Here is a 24,285-nt window from a genome sequence, read left to right as displayed (position 1 = left end):
ACCTAGCAGGCTACAGTTCATGGGGTTGCGGTCAGATATGACCAAGCAACTAACACTTTCACTTTCAACCAAGAACTTTAAGAAAGTTCTCAAAAACTACAGTAGCCTCTCGTGACATAACTCATCTGTACTAACCAGGCCCCAGGGCCTCCCCATTGGCCCTCATTCTGCTCCTCTCTGGGAGCTCTTGACCACAGAACACCAGAGACACGCACTTCCTACAGCAACAGATGCACCCCATTATAAGCCTACACGGCCTGGAAGCCACTTGGCTCTGTGGTTCCTATAGAAGGAGAAATATCCCTCAGGTCTCCCCAGCCATCCCCTCTGTCCTGGGGACCCTAACTGACCAGACAAGAAGAGGGCCTGCATTTCCCAGCCACTGTTTACTGCAGCCCCAGAGTAAGTCAGCAAAGCTAAAAGGAGGAATTGGGCAGAGGAAGCATGCAGTATACCCCAGAAGTGGCCTCCAACCCAAGTTTTCTCCTCTGTGGATCAACTTTGGGTGCCAAGAAAGAACCTCAGACCCTAACTGTCCAATACGAACCCACTGAAAAGAATAAGGTTAAAACTGTCAATGGCCATCATCGTCTGTCTTTTAACAGTACTTTCAAAATCAAGATCTCTAAGAGAGGAAGAATCAACAATGACGCTGGCCACCTTCAAGTCTGAGTCACAAGGTATCATTTTAACTTTATAATTTTACGATGATTTTAAATGACTCGTGGAAGCTTCAGGTCCATCTATGAGATGGTGAGAAGCACAGAATTAGCACGCCGCAGGCCAAAGAGAGTCCTCGTGTGATCATTTTAGACTAGGGCAGCCTTCATTAAGGTCAGTGGGCCAAAGCCTTATTTCTAGAACTTGATGTCAAGGCTCAGGGAAGAAAGTTCACCAAAGGGTAAAATGCTTTTAATCGTGAGTTAAAATTGAGTTTTGAAAGGGGAGGGAATACTATTTACCACTAGAGTTAGAAAGGATGATAATGGATTACCCATACTCAATTTGTTCCATGACATCTTCTGTGTATGAAATTATATTTATTGTGTACCTACCGTGTACTCGGCAGTGGTATGTCCATCTTCGTATGGACAAAGCTATCCTACCCTCTCAGAACGTAAACTCTAGTGGAAAAGACGAACCATGAACCAGTGGAGGGGACTCGATGTGTGCTGAGCATAAGCTACCGCTCCAACTGCTGAAAGTCACGGGAGCCTCTTATCCTAGAATATGCAGTCTCCACCCTGGTCTCTCCAGACATTTAAGGGTGAAGACTTCACCATTCCACCTCCTATTAATCATTTTTCCTATTTGTTTTCAGCCTTTGTTCCCAGTGAAGAACCCCAAATGGCAGAAAATGGTGAGTCCCACAGAACCTAACTAAAGATTCCTGCTCCCTGCAGAGTGTCTGGGAATGGTGCCCCCCGGGTGGGTGGGTGCCTTGCTGGTCTGGCCAGTGCTGAGTCCTAGAGAAAATCGAGGGAAGTGCTGGGCACACAGTCCACGAACCTGGATGTGCTTCCCTGCCCTTAACTGAAAAGGGGAGATAGAAAGAGGGTCTTGGAGGTGAGAAAGAATGGCCTGGGAACAGCCCAGAAGTCCATCTCTCTTTACCCAAGGTCTGTATAGGGACACCCACATTTCAAGAGAGGCCAGCCAGTCAATTACTAGCTTCTCTGAAGTCTGGGCAGCAGGGCTTAACTGGGATGCATGGGTCCTTCCAGACAGACTCATTCCATGGCACTTTGGCAGGGAATGAATTAGAGCCCTCAAATGGTACCCTTAGAGCCTGATTCCGTTTTTATTAAAGGAGGGGACAGCTGAATCCTCTAAGGGAGAAGGACAGGGGAGCAGGTTGGGTTTTGGTGGCAGAATCCTAACTTGTACACATCGCTCCACCAAAGTCCTACAATTAACCAGACCTAGTCTATGGTTTGGAGGCAGGCATGGCAACCCACTCCGGTATTCCAACCTGGAGAATCCCATGGACAGAGGAGCCTGGCGGGCTACAGTCCATGCGATCGCAAAGAGTGGGACACGACTGAAGTGACTTAGCATGCACACATCCTTTTATTGAATAGAAACAACGGAGGGATGGTGAATTGCTGGGATGGGGGCAGGGAGGAGCAGGGTTACCTGCACAGGAGGCTTATCAAACAAACTCTTTCTCACTCTAGAATCTTCTGGATCTTATTCCATTTCCAGAGAGGAGAGAGCCAGGGTAGGCTAGTGCTGCTCAGACCTTCATGTGCAGAGGCATTCACCCAGGCCGTGTGTTAAAACGGAGACCCTGAGTCCAGGGGCCTGAGGGTCCGCGTTTCTCACAAGCTCCCGGCAGCAGCTCCTACAGGCAGGGTGGAGGAGCAGACAACAGGCCCGAGTTTCACCCTGTGCCCACTTCTCCGAGCCGGCCCGGGGGCAGTCGCCTACTGCTTCTCTCCTCCGTGCCCTGGTTTAGAATGTGGGGATCTGCCCTGCCCAGCAAACACACAGGACTCCAATATCCACCCCAAATTCTGGAGGCATCCTTCTGTCAGGAAAAAAACAGCTGTTAGAGGCAAGCTATTGACTGGGAGGAGAGGAGTTAAGACTTGTTGGTAATCAGTCCGGGAGAGAGGTCCCACTCCAGGGAGCGCTGTGTGCCCGGCTTCGTCGTGTTGGTGCTGGTCCCCTGAGCCGCCCTGAAGTCCGCTACATGGACGAGGGGCCCAGGGTGCAAAGGGCTGAGTGACCCGCTGGGAAGGCCCTGGGTAACAGGGCCACCACTCGGGAACCTGGCCTGACACCTCCCCCGCCTCCCCAGTCCTCCCATAGGAGAGACTTCGAGGGAAGATAATCCCGCTAGAACAAAGGTAGAGGTTGACAGAAATCCCCAAAGGGAAAGTTAATTAGGACTAAAGCTCTTCCTTCTCCTCCTGCCCCAGTTAAGGCTGCGTTACTGAGGATTGACTGGGCTTGTCTTGACATGTAGGCGGGGACGGTTGATGCTGCTGCTAAGTCACTTCAGTCATGTCCGACTCTGTGCGACCCCATAAACGGCATTAATAAGGTTAATGATTTCGAGGAAACAAATGGCTCTGAACACGGCTGCTCCCAATTCCGGCCTGCCAAGTCCCCTTCTTCCCTGGACAAACACTTACTTCTTTCTCTCCCCCCCCTCAAATTAAGTGTCTATTATTCAATAAAGCCTATTAAAAGACAGCACTGACAAATCACAGGGAGCTGCTGAGCTAGCAGGGTCAGAGGCAGGCTCCTCTCCTCCCCGGCCGGCAGGCACGTCCTCAAAGAACCTTGCTCGGGGGCTCTGCACCCGGCCTCCCCAGACTTGCGTTCTATCAGCTCCTCCACTACTTCTCCTGAGGGCTTGCCTGAATCCCCGTGGGTTCTCGTCAGGTTTTCTCAACAAGAAGAAACTTCTCCAGGCCACAGCCCAGGTGGACAGTCTGGGGACGCAGTGTTCTGGAATGTAGCTGGAAGGCCCCCCTGCCTTTGCCAGTTGTGAGCCCCTCAGTGGAGAGGGTGTGTGCTTGGAAGGACTTGGCGGGAAAGAACTACCAGCGTGGGGGTGAAGGGGTACTCTGGCCACACAGGGGCCCCTGCAATGAGGCAGGTTTCCACCAGGAACAAGCCAAGGCTGGGGTGGGAGGTCTGCAGGCAGAGAGGCCCCTGGCCTGATGTCAGGACAGGCAGATCCAGCTGGGTGGAGCTCACCATCCCTCCAGGGGCCCAGAGGAGTCAGCGTTTCCATTACTGAACCAAAGTCCAGAGGCAATGCAGAGATATCGTGTATGGAAATCACAAAGAATGCCCCCTCCACCCCCAGAGACCCAACAGGGACATACATCAGACAGACTCAGTCAACCCAGCGCCACTCCCGGTAGATGTTCAGGGCTTTCTGGATGGCCCAGCAAGCAGGGGCTGGTGTCATCCTGGAGCCAAGACAGAGGCCACCATAACTTCCCCGGGGATCCAATCATCGTGTACGAGCCCTGTCCCCCCAGCTCCGCCTCAGGATCCACACCTTTCCTGGAGCAGGGAATCCAGGCCCAAGTTGTAATTATCCGTTCCTCCATTCAATTTGCACCCCGTCCACACTGGAGGTCTCCAGCCCCTCTCCTGGCCCACCGTCACCAGGCTGTGGTTGACCTTGAGAACAAAGGCATCTGCTATCTCCCAGACACTTTTTTATTTTTTTTTTTTAGCTCACTGGCTTGGGGATTCTCTTTTATGCTTTAATTAGCAATTACGAACCATCTACAATTCTGGAGATGGGAATATTGACAAAAATTGACAAAACTGACAGGAGATGGGAATATTTCTCAGGATTTCCAAGAGAAAATCACACTCCGAATAAATCTCTCTGGGAATAAGATCTAAATTCCTCGCCAGGGCCTACTAGGTCCTCCGTGAGCTGGCTTTGGCCCTCCCAGCTCACCTCACTCTCACTGCCCTCCACACATCCTGCGCCTCCTGCAGTTTGTCAGATGCCTCAACATGCTCCCACTCCCTCCCACCTCAGGGCCTTTGCACCTCCTCTGCCCCCTCCCAGGGATGGTCTTCCCCAGCCATCTGCCTGCTCACTCCCTTGCTTCGTGTAGGACTCACTCAAATGTCACCTTGTCAGATGCACCTTCCCTGACCACCAGAAACACACACTTTCCTAAATCTGCCACTGAGATACCCTTTCATTCCTGTTTTACGAATGTCTCCAAGTCAAATTTTAAGTGGTTTGATGAATTTAAAGTCTTATTGATGACCTATGCATTTGTAGTTAAAAGGTCAAGTGTAAATGCCGTAAATCTGTTTCTCTTTTTGTTTTTGTTTGTTTGTCGTTTTGGCTCCTTTTCCAAATGCCTCTCCTTTGGCCGTGCCTTCCACCATTGAAAGCCACGGAGTTTGATTACAAAGAGAACTTTTGGGATCGTGTATTAAAAGACCCCATTAGCACACTGGAAGGTGATGAGGTCTTCGAAGATGAAGTAAGTTGGGTTTAAAACTGGGAACACTGGCTCTGAACGTTGGGGTAGGGTGGCCCGGGGGCCAGCTGGACACTGCGTCTTGAGCCCCGGGAGTCACAGCGTTGCTCCGCTGTTATCACAGCCCAAGAGAGCTTCTCTTAAAACAGGCTGAAGTGTAAATGACATGTGTTAATCCAAAGAGGGTCAAAAGAAAGCCAAGGATGACACCACAAGGCCCTGCATTCAGTAACATGAATAAAACCCCCCTCAAGATTGCTTTTGAAGGCAGCAAAGTTAAAAACAAAACACACAAGCTACCCAGATACTTATTAATAGATCAGGGCAAACCGCTCTTTGTAGAAACCTTGTGTAAAAATGAAGTTAGACCCTGGAAACATGGACTAGATGTAATTTTCCTGCTAAGCAATGGTGGCTCAGACGGTAAAGAATCTGCCCACGATTCAGGAGATCTGGGTTTGATCCCTGGGTGGGGAAGATCCCCTGGAGAAGAGAATGGCAACCTGCTCCAGTGTTCTTGCCTGGAGAATTCCATGGACAAAGGAGCCTGGTGGGCTACAGTCTATGAGATTGCAAAGAGTCAGACACGACTGAGTGACTAACACACATATACACACCACTTAAAATTCTAGACATTATATATAAAACAAACACAAGGAGCTTTTAAAAGACAGAGAAAAGAAGACAGAAAAGAAGGGACCGTGAGATCCAAGGAACAACATGGAGGTGAGTTTCTGAGTTTTCTGTTTGCTTCATATCCTCCTGAAAAGACCACAATCAGAAACCCCAACAAGCACAGACCAAAGCCCCCCAAAAAGCCTACCATCTCCAACTGAAGGACCAGGCATGGAGCAGCCCAGAAGACGGAAACTTCAGACAACAGCGTCCTCAGTGCAAACCCCACAACAAACAGCAACGGAACATAGCCCACAGATCTGAGTCCTGCCCCCACACTTTTCAAAGCAGCACAGAACCAGCCCTGGAAGTTTAATGGCGGTCCTTTCCCAGCTGTATCCAATAACTAGAGACACCATGGGAAGTTCCAAAAACTTGAATAGTCTTACATCTACAGAAAGTTTTGTACTGTCTTTACTGCACAAATGTTTTACCTGCTACTGCAGCTTGGTGGCTATAATTTCCTGTGTCAACTTACCTCCAAGGCTTCCAACACCTGTTTACTCAAGTTATATATCCTTTCCACTATAGCTGAGAAATTTTCTCAGGATTGTAGGTACTAACTACAATCACAAAAGTGAGAGCTTGTGTCTCTGAAACTCAAAATTAAGCAGATACATTTTCCTGATCTTAAAAAGGCAGGGGCGGGGGGGTGGGGGGGTGGGGGGTACAGCGAGGAATAACCGAGGCATTTAGTTTTTGCTCTTACTTTAAATTGAAAAAAATTCTCTGATTTCAGTTCTTATTTAACCCTAAATTCCTTACTTTCCAGACATGCTTCTATACACTTATATTAATAAGAAGCAAAAGTATTTTTGCTCAGCCATGCCCGACTCTTTGCGACCCCATGGACTATAGCCCACCAGGCTCCTTGTCCATGGGGATTCTCCAGGCAAGAATACTGGAGTGGGCTGCCGTGCCCTCCTCCAGGGGATCTTCCCCACCCAGGGACTGAACCCAGGTGTCCTACATTGCAGCAGATCCTTTACCATCGGAGCCACCAGAGAATCCCATTTTAATAAGAAAAAAACCTACTGGTTTTTCAAATACTGAACTACCATGTCAGACAGTGGAGAAGGGATTACGTGAACCTAGATTCACGGCACTGAATATAATAAGACAGGAAAGTAAACTCAGGCATTTTAGAGAGATTTTTTTAGCAAGAATTGAAATCGAAAGGAATTGTTTTAACTAGAAACAAAATTTTCAAAAACCTTCAGTGCAGCTGTCAACTGAGGTTCTGTGTGTCTGGTGGGGCTGCAGCTGTAATCCAAGGGGACACCCGCCATGGAGCCGTGTGAGGTTCTGGATGAGAGAGGATGCTGGGAGGCTTCTGGGTGACACGCGGCCTGTGTACATGAGCCCCAGTCACAAACACCTTGCCTTGCCATCTCAGGGACTTGCCTCAGGTGACAAAGTATGGCACAGAGAGGGGGGCACGACCCCCTGCTGTCTATACCACCTGGCCTCCAAAGATCAGACACTTAGGTGAATGACAGGGCAGCACTTGTGACCCAGCTACAGTATACCCTGAAAAGCACCATTTCTCCACATCCCATGGGCGGCAGATGTGCCCAAACAGGGCCAGAGCAGAACAGAAGGAATGGAGTCAATGCCACAGGATACCTGCAGCTGAAAGACTTGTCTGTATGGACTTCCGAGGCCTTTGGGAGGGGGAGCACCAGAAGCCACTGAGGTTCCCACGGGAGAGATGTCGCTGAGGTCCTTTGACTTGGAGGCCACCATCAACCTAGACCGTGGTTATTCTGACAGTGGCATCTGACAGATCTCACATGCTTCGGGCCAACCCAGCCCAAGTGCCACAACTACCAAGCTGCAACGACTGAGCCCACACTCCACAAGAAAAGCCACCACACTGAGAAGCCTGCACGCAGCAACTAGGGAGTAGCCCCTGCTCGCAGAAACTAGAGAAAGCCCTCAGGCAGCAACAAAGACCCAGCACAGCCAAAAATAAAATTAAAAAAAAAAAAAGGACTCGTGAAAGACCGGCCTGGGCAATTGGGTCATTGCTCCAACTCAAGGGAGGAATGGTCCACAATAAAGAATTTAGAGGCAGAAATTTTGGGACCACAAGCCTTCACCTCAATCCGCCCTGAAGCACTGATACATTCCAGTGTGAAAAGATAAACTGAGGCCTATTAAAAATCTGAAGAGTTTATTTGAGCCTGTATGTGGCTCAGACGGTAAAGAGTCTGTCTACAATGCAGGAGACCCAAGTTCAATCCCTGGGTCGGGAAGATCCCCTGGAGAAGGAAATGGCAATCCCCTCCAGTACTATTGCCTGGAAAATCCCATGGACAGAGGAGCCTGGTAGGCTACAGTCCATGGGGTCGCAAAGAGTCGGACACGACTGAGCGAGTTCACTTTCACTTTCATGATTAGAATCAGGCAGTACCAGACCGGAAGTGGCTAAGAACCCTCGGCCAACAGGAGCTGAGGAGAGACAGAAAAGGCAGAAGCAGAGCAAGGAAATTATTGACTGACTGGCTTAAAGCTTAAAGCTGCTTGTGAGTGGTTGTCCTTGGATTTTGATCTTTTAGGCTTGAGGCATTTACAGGCTTAGGTTTTTGTTTGCTAACTTGGGGCACCATGGCCTCAGAGCATCCTCAGTCTGATGGCCTCTGTGTTTAATTAATTGAACACCAGCAATGAGAAGAGATGCAGCTGAGAATCAAGCAAGTCAGTCATGAGACACCCCAGCTTTTCCCCAACCTGGAAAAACCAGCCAACCGCAAGCTCCATTCTTGTATCTGCCCCAGGTCACTGCGACTTTGGATATGTGGGTCGCCCTCTTCCTTTCGGTGTAGTTGTTTAGTTGCTAAGTCATGTCTGCCTCTTTTGCAACCCCATGAACTGTAAACCACCACAGTCCTCTGTCCATGGAATTTTCCAGGCAAGAATGTTGGAGTGGGTTGCCACTTCCTTCTCCAGGGGAACTTCCTAACCCAGGGGTTGAACCCACGTCTCCTGCATTGGCAGGTGGATTCTTTACCACTGAGCCACCAGGGAAGCCGCCCCCCTGCCCCCACTACTTACTTTAGGAGGCTTATAAGTGAATGGCAGACTGTACATTATCAGATGCAGAACAACCTCCATAACAACCTCAACCTGTAGTGAGCAGGCCGATGTGACAACCTGCAGTTCTTCTGGACACCAAGTCACACTTCACCTTCTACCAAAACGGAGCTGAAAAAAGAAACTCTTGTGAAGACCAACCTAGGGGTCAGTCCTGGTTAACCTCACAGACTTGAGATAGAATGAACAAATCTACAAAATGAAAAGGTAGCTTGCAGTGTCATTACTTTGGAAGAATCTTTAAAGACAGAATAATGCACTACAAGAATGCGCTACCCTGGTTTCCTGAAGACTCGTATCCTTCATGGTTATTTATGATACGATAAATAACCAACCACTGAGAGCTTGGTCGTTCCAGGAACTAAAAAAGCCTTATGCTCTCAAGCCATGGATGCAATTTTAGGTTCTAGAGCCTTCTTTACATTTGGAAGAAGGAGGTAATTTTATGCTCTCAAAAGATTTCTTGGTATGCTACTATTAAAAAAATATTCTTAAGGGAACTAAGGAATGAGAAGAGGGTGTGACCATTATGGAGACAATCTTCAGAACAAACCTTGCTAGTCACCCTACTGTTCCCACTGTCTTTTTCCAATAGCATGTTGAAATCTCATCTGGCACATTAGGGAATCAGATTTCGGGCTATTTCATTCTGCGGTCCCTTTGCAGGTTTCCTCTTGGATTGATCTCCTGATAATTATGTAGTGCCCTTCCTTATCTCTTGTAATCTTCTTTATTTTAAGGTATATTTTGTTTGATCTAAGGGTTGCTACTCCAGCTTTCTTCTGCTTCCCATTTGCATGGAATATATTTTTCCATCCTCTCACTTTCAGTCTATATGTGTCTTTAGGTCTGAAGTGGGTTTCTTGTAGACAGCATATATATGGGTCTTGTTTTTGTATCCATTCAGCCAGTCTATCGGAGAAGGCAATGGCAACCCACTCCAGTATTCTTACCTGGAAAATCCCATGGGCAGAGGAGCCTGGTAGGGTGCAGTCCATGGAGTTTCAAAGAGTCGGACACGACTGAGCGACTTCACTTTCACTTTTCACTTTCATGCATTGGAGAAGGAAATGGCAACCCACTCCAGTGTTCTTGCATGGAGAATCCCAGGGAGGGGGGAGCCTGGTGGGCTGCCGTCTATGGGGTTGCACAGAGTCGGACACGACTGAAGCGACTTAGCAGCAGCAGCAGCCAGTCTGTGTCTTCTGGTTGGAGCATTTAATCCATTTACATTTAAAGTAATTATTGATCTATATGTTCCTATTGCCATTTTCTTAATTGTTTGGGGTTAATTTGGGGGGGCTCCAGAATCACTGCAGATGGTGATTGCAACCATGAAATTAAAAGACGCTTACTCCTTGGAAGGAAAGTTATGACCAACCCAGACAGCATATTGAAAAACAGAGACATTACTTTGCCAACAAAGGTCCGTCTAGTCAAGGCTATGGTTTTTCCAGTAGTCATGTATGGATGTGAGAGTTGGACAGTGAAGAAAGCTGAAAGACGAAGAATTGATGCTTTTGAACTGTGGTGTTGGAGAAGACTCTTGAGAGTCCCTTGGACTGCAAGAAGATCCAACCAGTCCATTCTAAAGGAGATCAGTCCTGGGTGTTCACTGGAAGAACTGATATTGAAGCTGAAACTCCAGTACTTTGGCCACCTGATGTGAAGAGCTGACTCATTTGAAAAGACTCTGATGCTGGGAAAGATTGAGGGCAGGATGTGAAGGGGATGACAGAGGATGAGATGGTTGGATGGCATCACTGACTCAATGGACATGGGTTTGGGAAAACTCTGGGAGTTGGTGATGGACAGGGAGGCCTGGCATGCTGTAGTTCATGGGGTCGCAAAGAGTCGGACATGACTGAGCGACTGAACTGATTTTGTAGATCTTTTTCCTTCTGTTGTATTTCTTGACTATATAAGTCCCTTTAACAATTGTTGTAAAGCTGGTTTAGTGATACTGAATTCTCTTAAGCTTGTCTGAAATGCTTTTTATTTCTCCATCAATTCTGAATGAGATCCTTGCTGGGTACAATAATCTTGGTGGTAGATGTTTCCCTTTCAGTACTTTAAATATATCCTGCCTTTCCCTTCTGGCCTGCAGTTTCTGCTGAAAGATAGCATATGGGGTTTCCCTTGTATGTTACTTGTTGCTTTTCCCTTGCTGCTTTTAATATTCTTTCTTTGTGTTTAGTCTTTGTTAGTTCACTTAGTATGTGTCTTGGCATGTTTCTCCTTGGGTTTATCCTGTATGGGACTCTTTGTGCCTCTTGGACTTGACTATTTCCTTTTCCTGTTGGGGAAATTTTCAACTATAATCTCTTCAAAAATTTTCTCATACCCTTTCTTTTTCCCTTCTTCTTCTGGGACCCCTATAATTTGAATGTTGGTGCATTTGATATTGTCCCAGAGGTCTCTGAGACTATCCTCAGTTCTTTTCATTCTTTTTTCTTTATTCTGCTCTTCAGAAGTTATTTCCACCACTTTATCTTCCAGCTCACTGAGTCGTTCTTCTGCTTCAGATATTCTGTTACTGATTCCTTCCAAAGTATTTTTAATTTCAGTAATTGTGTGGTTTGTCTCTGTATGTTTATTCTTTAACTCTTCTAGGTCTTTGATAATTGATTCTTGCATTTTCTCCATTTTGTTTTCAAGGTTTTTGATCATCTTTACTACCATTATTCTGAATTCTTTTTCAGGTAGTTTGCTTATTTCCTCTTCATTTATTTGGACCTCTGTGTTTCTAATTTGTTTCTTCATTTGCGTAGTATTTCTCACCCTTTTCATTATTTTTTTTTAACTTATTGTGTTTAAGGTCTCCTTTTCCCAGACTTCAAGGTTGAATTCTTTCTTTCTTTGGTTTCTGCCTTTGTAAGGTTGGTCCAGTGGTTGTGTAAGCTTCGTACAGGGTGAAATTTGTGTTGAGTTTTTTGTTTGTTTTTCCTCTGATGGGCAAGGCTGAGTGAGGTGGTGATCCTGTCTGCCGATGACTGGGTTTGTATTTTTGTTTTGTTTGTTGTTTAGATGAGGGTGCACAGGTGCTACTGGTGGTTGGGTGATGTCGGGACTTGTTTTCAAGTGGTTTCCTTTGCGTGAGTTCTCACTATTTGATACTCTCTAGGGTTAGTTCTCTGGTGGTCTAGGGTCTTGGAGTCCACTTAGGCCCAGGGCTTGATCTCTGGTCAGGAAGGAGGATTCCACAAATGGTTTTTTATGGCATTAAGTGAGATTAAAACAAATACCCAAAACCAAGAAACCAAAGATGAACCCCAGACAAATGGCAGTCACAAAATCAGGCAAATAATAATTAAAATAATGGAATATACACACATATATATACACCCATGAGCAAAGTTAAAGCAGTCCAACAAAAATAAAATACAGTAGATTGACCCGGCAAACAAAGGAAATCAAAAATTATATTTACCAGTTAAGAACAAAACTAACTAAAGCACAAACTGGAAAACAAAACGAAAGCAAGGTGCCAAGTGGGGAATAAAGCAATGAAAACAAAACTAACAAATATTTTGAGAGGAAAAGAAAGCAAGAAGAGATATGCAAAGTTAAACAGAGGTAGATGAAGAAGATTTATATACATTAAAGATTAACTCTTTTGCAGGTTTCGACCACCTCCTATCAGTCAGTGTTCAGGACCGTGCTCAAAGAAATGGCTGTTCGTGACGAACTGGAGGAGGATATTACCATTCCCCTGACTGGTCATCTGGAGGGTGAAACCAGAAGGAAACTGGGAATTCTGTAAGTGACAAGAGGGATAGAACTGGTGGTCACTGGGAAGGTGCTGGTCACTGGGTGGAGGTAGACCAAAGCTAGCGGCAGAGAAAAGTATTAACTGGGCCACGAGAGCACAAGGAAGGCCAGGGTCTAGAAGCTTCCTTGTGTCAAAGAGCTGGCACAGCCAGACACAGGACAAGAGTAAGATTAGGGGTCAGGGGACAGGATGATCCGGCTGCCAAAACTCAAAGGCAAAGAAATCTATGAACAGGCGATGTACAAGATAGCATCAAAGGTGAGCAGGGACACAGGCTGGAAATCCCAGGCAAGAAAAAGTCTTGAAGGGACTGTGAACTTATACCAAAGTCTGGGAGGCAAGGCTCAGACCCCTGAGCCTTTGATGAGAAGGGACATTGGGGGGATCATGGGCATCTTCCAAGAAATTCCTTAGTTTCATCCTAGGCTAGCCATTGCATCTCCATGCTCCTTGAGGGGGATAAGCCCCAAGCATCACTGACCTGGGATTCATGGCAGGGGCTTGGGGAGGGATAAAGTTATTGCAGATGGCTGCTGGCACCAAATGTTTCTAGTTGGCATGACCCCAGTCACAAAATGTTCCAGAACCCCATCTGCACATCCAGCCTGTGGTACAAGGAAGCCTGGATTTTCACTTATCCAGCTGTCAGAAGCCTTGGTGAACAAGGTACATGGTCAGGGCATCTGAGGCACTCTCTGGCAGGGGCTCCGAGGAACAGGCTGTGGGGGATGGGGTGCCATGCATAACCTCCTTGCTGAATGAAGACTCCCAAAAAATCAGGGAGACACTGACTGCCAGCAACTTCTGCTTTGGGCTCAATAGAGTCCTGGGGCCAGAGACCCCTAAGGCTTCTCTAGGAAAAGGGAAGGCTAAATACACAATGCAAAATACAAAGAACACCCAAGTTTTCAGATCCTCATAAAACAAGAAAAAAAAAATCCCAAATAACACCGTTGTAGGTTATCCTACATGCTAGGTTACATTTTCTCCCCTTCTTTCTCATTAAGCCCATAACCGAGGCTCATTCTAACCTAACTGCACCCAGGGAACGCACCTACTGTGTGCTGGTCTGTACAGTAGTGCGTACCCTTACTAGCAAGGCTAGTAAGGATTCCATTAGCTTGCCAAGCTGAGCAAAGAACCAAGGAAAGAACCTTCCCCAAAGGGCACTGGCTGCCTCTGGAGGGATCCCCCCACTGGAATCTAACTCTGGCATGCACCTGGCATCCTGCTGTCAGCCTGGACAGGCTTCACCCCACCCTCTTCCTCCTTGTTCTTTTACAAGTGATGGTAGGCGAGGTAACTGCTTCAATTCCATTCACAGTGCTTGCAAATAAAACAAGGAACTCTTGGCACAAATGGGCCACGAGGAGCTCATTCTCAACTTGCAAATAGCTTCTAAAGTACAGACACTAAACCTCCTTTCCGCCAGGCAAACAGTCCAGCCCTTTTCAGCAGATGATATTTGCTTCCTGAGGTTGCTCGGGGTTAAATTATTACACTCTCTTCGAGGACTCTGAAGCGAGAACTTAAAATCTGCCGTGTCAAAGGCCCTCTGCTCAGATCCAATTAAGCCTTGGAAGCTCCCTCCTTCCGGCAGATTCCCTTTCAAAAGGTCTCTGATCTGAGGACCAGGAAAGGCTGCTGTCTCCGGAGACCACCCTTATTTGGCAGGAAAACAGTCCCAGCCATTGAAATGCCAGGATGACTCGTTTTGTATATTCACATGAAAGGAGGGTTGAAGGCTTGATCATTTTGAAGAGCTGTGCCTTAATGTGGCCTTCATGGTGAGTCATTTTTGAGTGAGTTTATTTGAAAATTTCCTACTCAGTGTAAAGGAGTTTCAGGTGGCTGTGTCCGGTTCACAAATAATACTGTTTCTCTAAGCTATTTCTGAATAAGGCTTTACTGAAATGTGCTCAAGCCACAGAAAAAAAACAGCCTGCACGAGCTGAACTCATAGAGTCAGCTTTGGCTGGCTTTGGATCTCCCGACCCTGGCTTCATTCCCAAGAGGAACCCCACTGAATTCATTTGGAAGGATCTGGGGTCAGCCCAGGTGCCGAGGCTGAAGGCCAGTTAAAGGCCAGGAGGGACGCACAGCACCAAGTGCTGGCCCTTTATTCCTGAGCAGAGACTGGAAGAAAGCTGGCTGCAAAGGCAGAGCTATCCAGCCAAGTCTCCACCTAGGAAATGATGGAGCCGGCCCCAGCTCTGTCTGTCGCGTAGCATGACATGTAAACACGAATTCGGTCTCAGCTTTTAAAGACGATTCCCCTTCCTTCCAGGTTGAAGAAAAATTTTGAAAAATACAAGGAGACGATCCTCTGGATTATGAGGAAACGTGAAAGTAAGAGCTCCTCTCCCCATTTTCCATCCAATCACCTGGTTCCCCCGGGTGCTTCTTGCCGTCTCCCACCTTCCCCCTTGTCCCTCAAGGAGGCAGAAATGCTCGTTCCCTCACTTGAGCATCCATTGGGCCAGTAAAGTCTCAGCTGCCAGGGACTAAAATACGGAGCAAGCCAAACACAGTCTGGGACTTCAAGGGGCTTATCCTTTGATTGTGATGAGGGTGGCAGGGAGGGCAGGAGGCGAAGATAAACAGGAAAGCAGGGAATTTGCACATAAAATAGTTAATGCTTTGGTGGGAAGGGGATACTATAGGACCACACAAGAAGGCATCTAACCTGTATTGGGGGAAGTTCTAAGAGTCATTAACACAAAGTTTAAGAAAGAAATAGCCCCTTACCAGATACTAAAGGCATCCTAAAGGAAATCAGTCCTGAATATTTACTAGAAGGACTGATGCTGAAGCTGAAACTCCAATACTTTGGCCACCTGATGCTGAAGCTGAAACTCCAATACTTTGGCCACCTGATGCTGAAGCTGAAACTCCAATACTTTGGCCACCTGACGAGAACTGACTCATCTGAAAACACCCGGATGCTGGGAAAGATTGAAGGCGAGAAGAGAAGGCAACCACAGAGGATGAGATGGTTGGATGGCATCACCGACTCAATGGACATGGGTTTGAGTAAACTGTGGGAGTTGGTGATGGACAGGGAGGCCTGGCATGCTGCAGTCCATGGGGTCGCAAAGAGTCGGACACAACTGAGCAACTGAACTGGACTGAAAGGCATTGGAGGTCCAGCTGTTAAGACTTGCCAATCATGGACTCTGCCAGCTTTGGGGGTCTAATCAAAAACTCTGAGCCAAGAGCCTAAGCTACCAGGCTACTTAATTCAGAAACTCCAAACCACCAGCTGGAACATCTTTCAGATGACCAGATCCCACTGACATAGAATTGGCAACGACAGCCAGAGCTGACACACCTCCTCCATCACGGCGCTCTTTCTTGCTGAGCCAGGACAAAACCCCAGGTTCCCTCTCAAGAAGTGCTCCCATCCCCATACCAGTAAGTATATGCCCTGACCTAACTCCTGTAGAATGACTGCTGTGGGCAGCCCCTTGTCTCTGAACCCTCCTATTTCCAAGCCAAGGATGGCTTCGCAGGCATGTGAGCTGTGCAGGTACACAGGCCCCCACACTTAGGGCCCTGCGCTTGCTTTTAATGCTCGGCTGCCACTGTCTTGAAATCCTTCATTAATTTATTTTGGTTGCCTAACATGCGGGGTTCTAGTTCCCTGACCAGGGATCAAACCCATGCACCCTGCACTGGGAGGGCAGCGTCTTAACCACTGGACCACCAGGGAAGTCCCTGAAATCTTGAATAATTTTAAAACAAGGATACCTGCATTTTGAAATTATGTAGCCTCTCCCGTGGGTGAAAAGAAGTGGGAGATACTACACAGCTCGTGTCTTGAGCCACCAGACCCCAAAGCTCCCCGTGTGAAGGACACAGGCCTGCGGGCCGTCTCTGGGCAGCAGCCTCCAAGCAACATCACTTCAGAGGAACCTGACAGGTCTCTGCAGCCAGCCTGACCCCACTTTAAGGAAACTGAGGCTCAGACAGGCAGCCTAACACCTCCCCCATTGAAGACAGAGCTGGTTATACAGCACAAACCAAAAAATCCGTGCTTCTAGCCGTCTGATGGGAAAAAAATGAGCATATCTGTGTCCCTTGTTACCGTGACCATTTCAGGAATGCTGTCTGTTCATTTCTGACTGACCCTCAGGAAGAGCAGCCGGGCTCACATCCGCCTCCCCCCGCACAAATCGCCTCCACTCCGGAAGGAAGCACCGAGGAGGGCTCCTCCGAGGGAGACTGAGGCCCGCGTCCAGACCTCTCACAAAGCGCTCTCATCGACTCTGCCCCCACCCACCTCTCTCCTCATCTCCCTGAGGACAAGCTCCTCTCTGAGCTCTAAGGAGCAGCCTCCTCCCGTTCCTCAGGGGCACACAGCCGTGTTCTCCTCTCCCCAAGTCCCACTCCACACCTCTCCGACATCACCGACACCACCTCAGACACCTTCATTGCCCCAGTGTCCCTGACTCCCATCCTCTCCTTTCTCAGTCCTTTCTTCACATTCTTTCCAGCAAAATCTTTTCAAAACACTTCCCTGGCCCTCCACTACCTCCAGGAAAATTCCACATTTTCCCCACGTGGCTTCAAAGGCCCTCGCTCTTGTCCATTCCAGACACACTGGCTTTTCTGTTATTCATCACATGAGCAGCCCTCCCTGACACAGGGCCTTTGAATGTGCGGTCCTCTGGCTAGAGCACTCTGCACGCCAATATTCTTGTGACTTGCTCCCTCACTTTATTCAGGTCTCTGCTTAAAAGTCACCTTCTCAGAAACTGTTTCTTTGGCTACCCTTTACAAACCAGTGTGCACACACGCACAATCATTTTCCATTCTTCTCATCTGCTTACCGTTTCTTTGGGGCACGCCTAGCCACCAGCAGGTGAAGTTTTCACCTGTTCACTTGTGTAGCATCCAATGCCCCTACTAGAACGGGCAGCAGGCTCTGTGCCACCCCCGGTACCTAGGACAGCTTTGGGCATACGTGAACACAATGGATATTTCCTGAGTGAGTGAATAAAGGAATGACCTAGCCCTGCCTCTCTCTCCAGAGTCACCCGTTATTACTAAGCTGGTCTCACGCTAGCCTTCAGCCATGCAGCACTTATGCTAGGAATTCCACCTGGCAAACTAGAGACAATTTCCACTCTGTGCACAACCTCCAGGCCTGGATAGGGTCCCTGTGTGCTCCGATGGCACCTTGCCCTCTGTGTTGGCAACCTCAGAGTCCCTGGGGTGAAATTCTAAATCAGCCGCTGTAAGATAGCATCACCGACTTCAGGGACACGAGTCTGAGTAAACTCCGGGAGACAGTGAAGGCCAGGGCGTGCTGCAGTCCCTGAGGTCGCAAAGAGTTGGACATGACTGAGCAACTGAACGACAAGAAGCAGAGGGCAAGGAAAGGCCTGAGAGGCGGTCCCCTCCAAATTGTAGGTGGCAGGTTTAAAAAGCAAGAGAACTTACACCCGACATGTGCATTTCTCTGGCGGCACAAGACTTGTGGATTTCCACCTCCACTGGCCAGACTCTTACAGTTTAAATGGAGGCCTTACCTGACTTCAGGGAGGCATCCATCCAGGTGGGCTCAACAACACAGTGCCCGCGAAGCTGCATCCTTGCAAAGGGTTCCCAGTGTGGGAACCGTGGGCAGAACATACATTCCAAGGACCGGGAAGGGGGTGGGGAGACTTCCATGCCCCGTCTAGCTCCTGGGTCAACAAGCTGTCACGTCCTCTCCAACACCTCCTCCAATGCTGGGCTGGACCCAATGGTGGGACAACCAAGCTCTCTTAACTGCTGCTAAGTCACTTCAGTTGTGTCCGACTCTGTGCGACCCCACAGACGGCAGCCCACCAGGCTCCGCCTGGGATTCTCCAGGCAAGAACACTGGAGCGCGTTGCCGTTTCCTTCTCCAATGCATTAAAGTGAAAAGTGAAAGTGAAGTTGCTCAGTCGTGTCTGACTCTTAGCGACCCCATGGACTGTAGCCCACCAGGCTCCTCCACCCATGGGATTTTCCAGGCAAGTAGTCCTTGCTAGCTTACTCCAAAATTCAATAGTTATAAAAATGGACTGAAATGAAGACTAAAAAAAACCCTGCTGCTGCTGTGAAAACTAAGTGGAATACTTTTGAGAAGATTCAATAAGAAAGTAGCTATGAAAAAAAAAAGTAAGTAGCTTTACAAATACTGCTTAGAACTAGGCGTGCACCAAACATACACAAAAGGCTGCGGGATATATAGATTTTTTTTTCAAGTCTACAATCCTGCACTCAAACTATGTAGAAATTGCCAAAGTTGAAAGTGACCGATGATAAATTATGAATGGGGTTTGAGCAAATGTGATCACAGAGTCCTGCAGTTAAAATTGGTGTGTTAGCTACCACGTATAAAATAGCTAGCTCCAGAAAAATAAACGACCCAATCAAAAAATGGGCCAAAGAACTAAATAGACATTTCTCCAAAAAAGACATACAGATGGCTAACAAACACATGAAAAGATGCTCAACATCACTCATTATCAGAGAAATGCAAATCAAAACTACTATGAGGTACCATTTCACACCAGTCAGAATGGCTGCGATCCAAAAGTCTACAAATAATAAATGCTGGAGAGGGTGTGGAGAAAAGGGAACCCTCTTACACTGTTGGTGGGAATGCAAACTAGTACAGCCACTATGGAGAACAGTGTGGAGATTCCTTAAAAAACTGGAAATAGAACTGCCTTATGATCCAGCAACCCCACTGCTGGGCATACACACTGAGGAAACCAGAAGGGAAAGAGACACGTGTACCCCAATGTTCATCGCAGCACTGTTTATTATAGCCAAGACATGGAAGCAACCTAGATGTCCATCAGCAGATGAATGGATAAGAAAGCTGTGGTACATATACACAATGGAGTATTACTCAGCCATTCAAAAGAATACATTTGAATCAGTTCTAATGAGGTGGATGAAACTGGAGCCTATTATACAGAGTGAAGTAAGCCAGAAGGAAAAACATAAATACAGTATTCTAACGCATATATATGGAATTTAGAAAGATGGTAACAATAACCCTGTGTACGAGACAGCAAAAGAGACACTGATGTATAGAACAGTCTTATGGACTCTGTGGGAGAGGGAGAGGGTGGGAAGATTTGGGAGAATGACATTGTAACATGTAAAATATCATGTAAGAAACGAGTTGCCAGTCCAGGTTCGATGCACGATACTGGATGCTTGGGGCTAGTGCACTGGGACGACCCAGAGGGATGGTATGGGGAGGGAGGAGGGAGGAGGGTTCAGGATGGGGAACACATGTATACCTGTGGTGGATTCATTTTGATGTTTGGCAAAACTAATACAATTATGTAAAGTTTAAAAATAAAATAAAATTAAAAAAAAAAAAAAAATAGCTAGCTAGTGGGAGCCTGCTAATACAGCACAGCAAGCTCAGCTCAGTGGTCTGTGATGACCTAGAGTGGTGGGATGGGGGTGTGGGAGGGAGGCTCAACAGGGAGGGAATATATGTATACATACAGCTGATTCACTTTGTTGTACAGCAGAAACTAACAAACATTGGAAAGCAATGTCCTCCAATTAAAAATAAAATTTTAAAATATTGTTAGTATACATTTGTGTTTTAAGTTAAAATAGCATGCTTAAGGCAATGGCACCCCACTCCAGTACTCTTGCCTGGAAAATCCCATGGATAGAGGAGCCTGGTAGGCTGCGGTCCATGGGGTCGCTAAGAGCCAGACACAACTGAGCGACTTCACTTTCACTTTTCACTTTCATGCATTGGAGAAGGAAATGGCAACCCACTCCAGTGTTCTTGCCTGGAGAATCCCAGGGATGGGGGAGCCTGGTGGGCTGCCGTCTATGGGGTTGCACAGAGTCAGACACGACTGAAGCGACTTAGCAGTAGCAGCATGCTTAAGGCATGTTTCCTTTTTTTTTTAATGACTCCCACTTTAGCCTGTTTTTCTCAATTACCAGACTCAGCAGCCTCACTTGTTCCTGGCACATGGCTGGTGTGTCACCCCTCGCATCCCCAGGTCTGGACTGTGTGGCATTCACCATGGTGTCAGGCATCTGACACTGAGCTGGCACCTCACAGGCCCTTAATAATTGTGTGTGGAATGAAAGAATGAATGGGAAAAAATGAGAGAGCTTGGGGAAATATGGTCAATATCCCAACTCCTCAAACTCTCTTTGGGTTCCTTGAGAGAAATAGATCTAAGTTTTCTTTCTCTTTTCTACCAAAGCCATATTTAGCCAAAGGACTGCAGAGAGCACGTTCACGTTTCACTTATGTAATATACCACCACAAGACGAGGAGGAGGAGGTGGAGCCAGAGAAAGAAGTCAAAAAAGCTCGTCGTGTTGTTCACCGTACAAAGACGTTAGAACTAGATACGGACTGGATCAACAGCAAGCTTAAGGTAATGCCCTGGTGTTTGCATTTTGTCCAGGGTTTTTTTTTGTTTGTTTGGCGTTGGGGGTGGGGGTTTACTGCATTTAGAAAAGGCAGAGGAACCAAAGATCAAATTGCCAACATCCATTGGATCATCAAAACAGCAAAAGAGTTCCAGAAAAACATCTACTTCTGCTTTATTGACTATGCCACAGGCTTTGACTGTGTGGATCACAATAAACTGTGGAAAATTCTGAAAGAGATGGGAATACCAGAACACCTTACCTGCCTCCTGAGAAATCTGTATGCAGGTCAAGAAGCAAGTTAGAATCAGACACAGAACAACAGACTGGTTCCAAATTGGGAAAGGAGTATGTCAAGGATGTATATTGTCACCCTGCTTATTTAACTTATATGCAGAGTACATCATGCGAAATGCCGGGCTGGAGGAAGCACAAGCTGGAATCAAGATTGTTGGGAGAAACATCAATAACCTCAGATATGCAGATAACACCACCCTTATGGCAGAAAGTGAAGAGGAACTAAAAAGCCTCTTGATGAAAGTGAAAGAGGAGAGTGAGAAAGTTGGCTTAAAACTCAACATTCAGAAAACTAAGATCATGGCATCCAGTCCCATCACTTCATGGCAAATAGATGGGAAAACAGTGGAAACAGCGACAGACTTTATTTTCTTGGGCTCCAAAATCTGCACAGATGGTGACTGCAGCCATGAAATTAAAAGATGCTTGCTGCTTGGAAGAAAAGTTATAACCAACCTAGATAGCATATTAAAAAGCAGAGACATTACTTTACTGAGAAAGGTCTATCTAGTCAAAGCTATGGCTTTTCCAGTAGTCATGTATGGATGTGACAGTTGGACTATAAAGAAAGCTGAGCGCCAAAGAATTGATGCTTTAGAACTGTGGTGTTGGAAGAGACTCTTGAGAGTCCCTTGGACTGCAAGGAGATCCAACCAGTCCATCCTAAAGGAAATCAGTCCTGAATATTCATTGGAAGGACTGATGCTGAAGCTGAAACTCCAATACTTTGGCCACCCAATGGGAAGAAATGACTCATTGGAAAAGACCCTGATGCTGGGAAAGATTGAAGGCAGGAAGAGAAGGGGATGACAGAGAATGAGATGGTTGGATGGCATCACTGATTCAATGGACATGAGTTTGCGCAAGCTCCGGGAGGTGGTGATAGACACGGAAGTCTGGCATACTGCAGTCCATGGGGTCACAAAGAGTCAGACACGACTGAGCAACTGAACTGAACTGGGGGTGGGGGGGCTGGGGGTGGTTCAGGTGGGACATATACACATACCCTCAGAGAGCTGTCAGGACCAATACACAATGTGAACACAAATGAGACAAATATGTCCCATATACACGAGGCACAGCTGAGTGTGTGGTTTATCACAGATTGGCCAGGACTTTAACTGGGATCATTGTCATTGAAACACTTCTCTTTGCAGGGCCTACAGTAACCAACTGGTTGGAATTGGGAGTAGAGGAAAGTAAATCTATAATATGTAGGTCCCTCCCTTAACAAATTTAAAATCTATATCAAAAAGCAATTGCAATAGAACAGTCTTATGGACTCTGTGGGAGAGGGACAGGGTGGGAAGATTTGGGAGAATGGCAATGAAACATATAAAATATCATGTAGGAAACGAGTTGCCAGTCCAGGTTCGATGCATGATGCTGGATGCTTGGGGCTGGTGCACTGGGACGGCCCAGAGGGATGGTATGGGGAGGGAGGAGGGAGGAGGGTTCGGGATGGGGAGCGCATGTATACCTGTGGAGGATTCATTTTGATATTTGGCAAAACTAATACAATTATGTAAAGTTTAAAAATAAAATAAAATTGGAAGAAAAAAAAAAAAAAAAAAGCAATTGCATGGTGAATGCGTATGTGAACTGTGGTACATCCATACAATGGAATATTAGTGCTGAAAAGAAATGAACTATCAAGCCATGAAAAGACATGGAGGAAACTTAAATTTGTATCACTAAGTCTAGGAAGCCAATCCAAAAAGGCTACATATTGTATGATTCCAATTAAACAACACTATGGGAAAGGCAAAACCATGGCAGCAGTAAAAAGACCCAGTGGTTGGCAGGTATCTGGGAAGAAGGATGAACAGGAGGAGCACAGCGGGCTTTCAGGGCCATGCATACATTCTGTATTGTAACGGTAGATATATGTCATTAGTACTGCTCTTTAGTCACTAAGCCGTGTCTGAGCCTTTGAGACCCATGGACTGTAGCCCACCAGGCTCCTCCGTCCATGGGATTCTCCAGGCAAGAATACTGGAGTGGGTTGCCATTTCCCTCTCCAGGGGATCTTCCCAACCCAGGGATTGAACCTGTGTCTCCTGCGTTGCAGGTGGATTCTTTACAGCTGAGCCACCAGGGAAGACCATATGTCATTATATATCTGTATAAACCCACAGAATGTAGAATACCAGGAGTGAACCCCAGTGTAAACTATGGACTCTGGGTAATGGTGATATGCAGTGTAGATTCTTTGTATACATGTACACTACGGTGTGGGATGCTGATAGTGGGGGGGAGGCTGCGCATGTGTGTGGGGGTGCAGAGAATTTATGGGGAATCTCTGTATTTTCTACTCAATTTTGCTGTGACCTGCTCTAAAAAATAAAGCCTATCTGTAAAAGCCAATCACATGGTATATTTATAAAGATGGACACTATAAAGCCATGAGTGAAAACTAGTCTCAGTTAGTCACATGAGCTAGTAAGGTCCGGAGTTCAAAAAAAAAAGGCACTCAAGGGGGAAGTAGGAAGATGTGATAGACTCTCCGCTTTCTGTAAATATATACTGAGAACGTGCAGAGCCCCAGGCCCTCTTCTAGGTGCTGGAGCCACAAGGGTGAACAAACAAAGCCTTGGGAGCCAGGGAACTTACGTTTTAGTTGAGCACACAGTCAACGGGATGGAGGATGAGATGGCTGGATGGCATCACCGACTCAATGGACATGAGTTTGGGTAAACTCCAGGAATTGGTGATGGACAGGGAGGCCTGGCGTGCTGCGGTCCATGGGGTCACAGAGAGTCAGACACAACTGAGTGACTGAACAGTCAATGCACAAAATTCTGTTCAGTGCCAAGGCAGGTATTGTTAGGTGCCGCAGGAAGGCAAGCAGGATGAGAGGCTCTAGAGTTGCTGGGCTGAGAAAGGAGTAACTGTCATGCTTTTAGTGCAATTGCAGAAGTGCCATTTGATCCTAGGCAGGCACGAAAAGAGGGAGTGAGCCACTAGAGACTTGGAGGAGGAGTGTCCTAGGCAGAGCTAACACATGCAAAGGCCCTGAGGCCCCTAGCCTCAAGGACGGTGGTGAGCAAGTGAGAAAGGGATGGGA

At 47.1% G+C, this 24,285-nt stretch overlaps 1 protein-coding gene across 1 annotated transcript in view; it reads left to right on the top strand.

Annotated features, from left to right (window-relative positions):
• The window catches only part of ERICH6B (glutamate rich 6B), a 53,542-nt gene that overhangs the window by 16,893 nt on the left and 12,364 nt on the right, over nt 1-24,285 (top strand). Inside the window, exons 7-13 of the mRNA XM_027557055.1 lie at nt 606-680; nt 1,322-1,360; nt 4,888-4,979; nt 12,370-12,506; nt 14,807-14,874; nt 20,654-20,669; nt 20,779-20,926. Coding sequence (XP_027412856.1) covers nt 606-680; nt 1,322-1,360; nt 4,888-4,979; nt 12,370-12,506; nt 14,807-14,874; nt 20,654-20,669; nt 20,779-20,926 — 575 coding nt within the window. The remainder of the gene's footprint in view (nt 1-605; nt 681-1,321; nt 1,361-4,887; nt 4,980-12,369; nt 12,507-14,806; nt 14,875-20,653; nt 20,670-20,778; nt 20,927-24,285) is intronic.

The sequence above is a fragment of the Bos indicus x Bos taurus genome, chromosome 12, assembly GCF_003369695.1.
Source record: "Bos indicus x Bos taurus breed Angus x Brahman F1 hybrid chromosome 12, Bos_hybrid_MaternalHap_v2.0, whole genome shotgun sequence".
In the NCBI taxonomy this organism is placed as follows: domain Eukaryota; kingdom Metazoa; phylum Chordata; class Mammalia; order Artiodactyla; family Bovidae; genus Bos; species Bos indicus x Bos taurus.
Note: the sequence above shows the minus strand (reverse complement) of the source record. Positions and strands in the feature narration are given on the sequence as shown.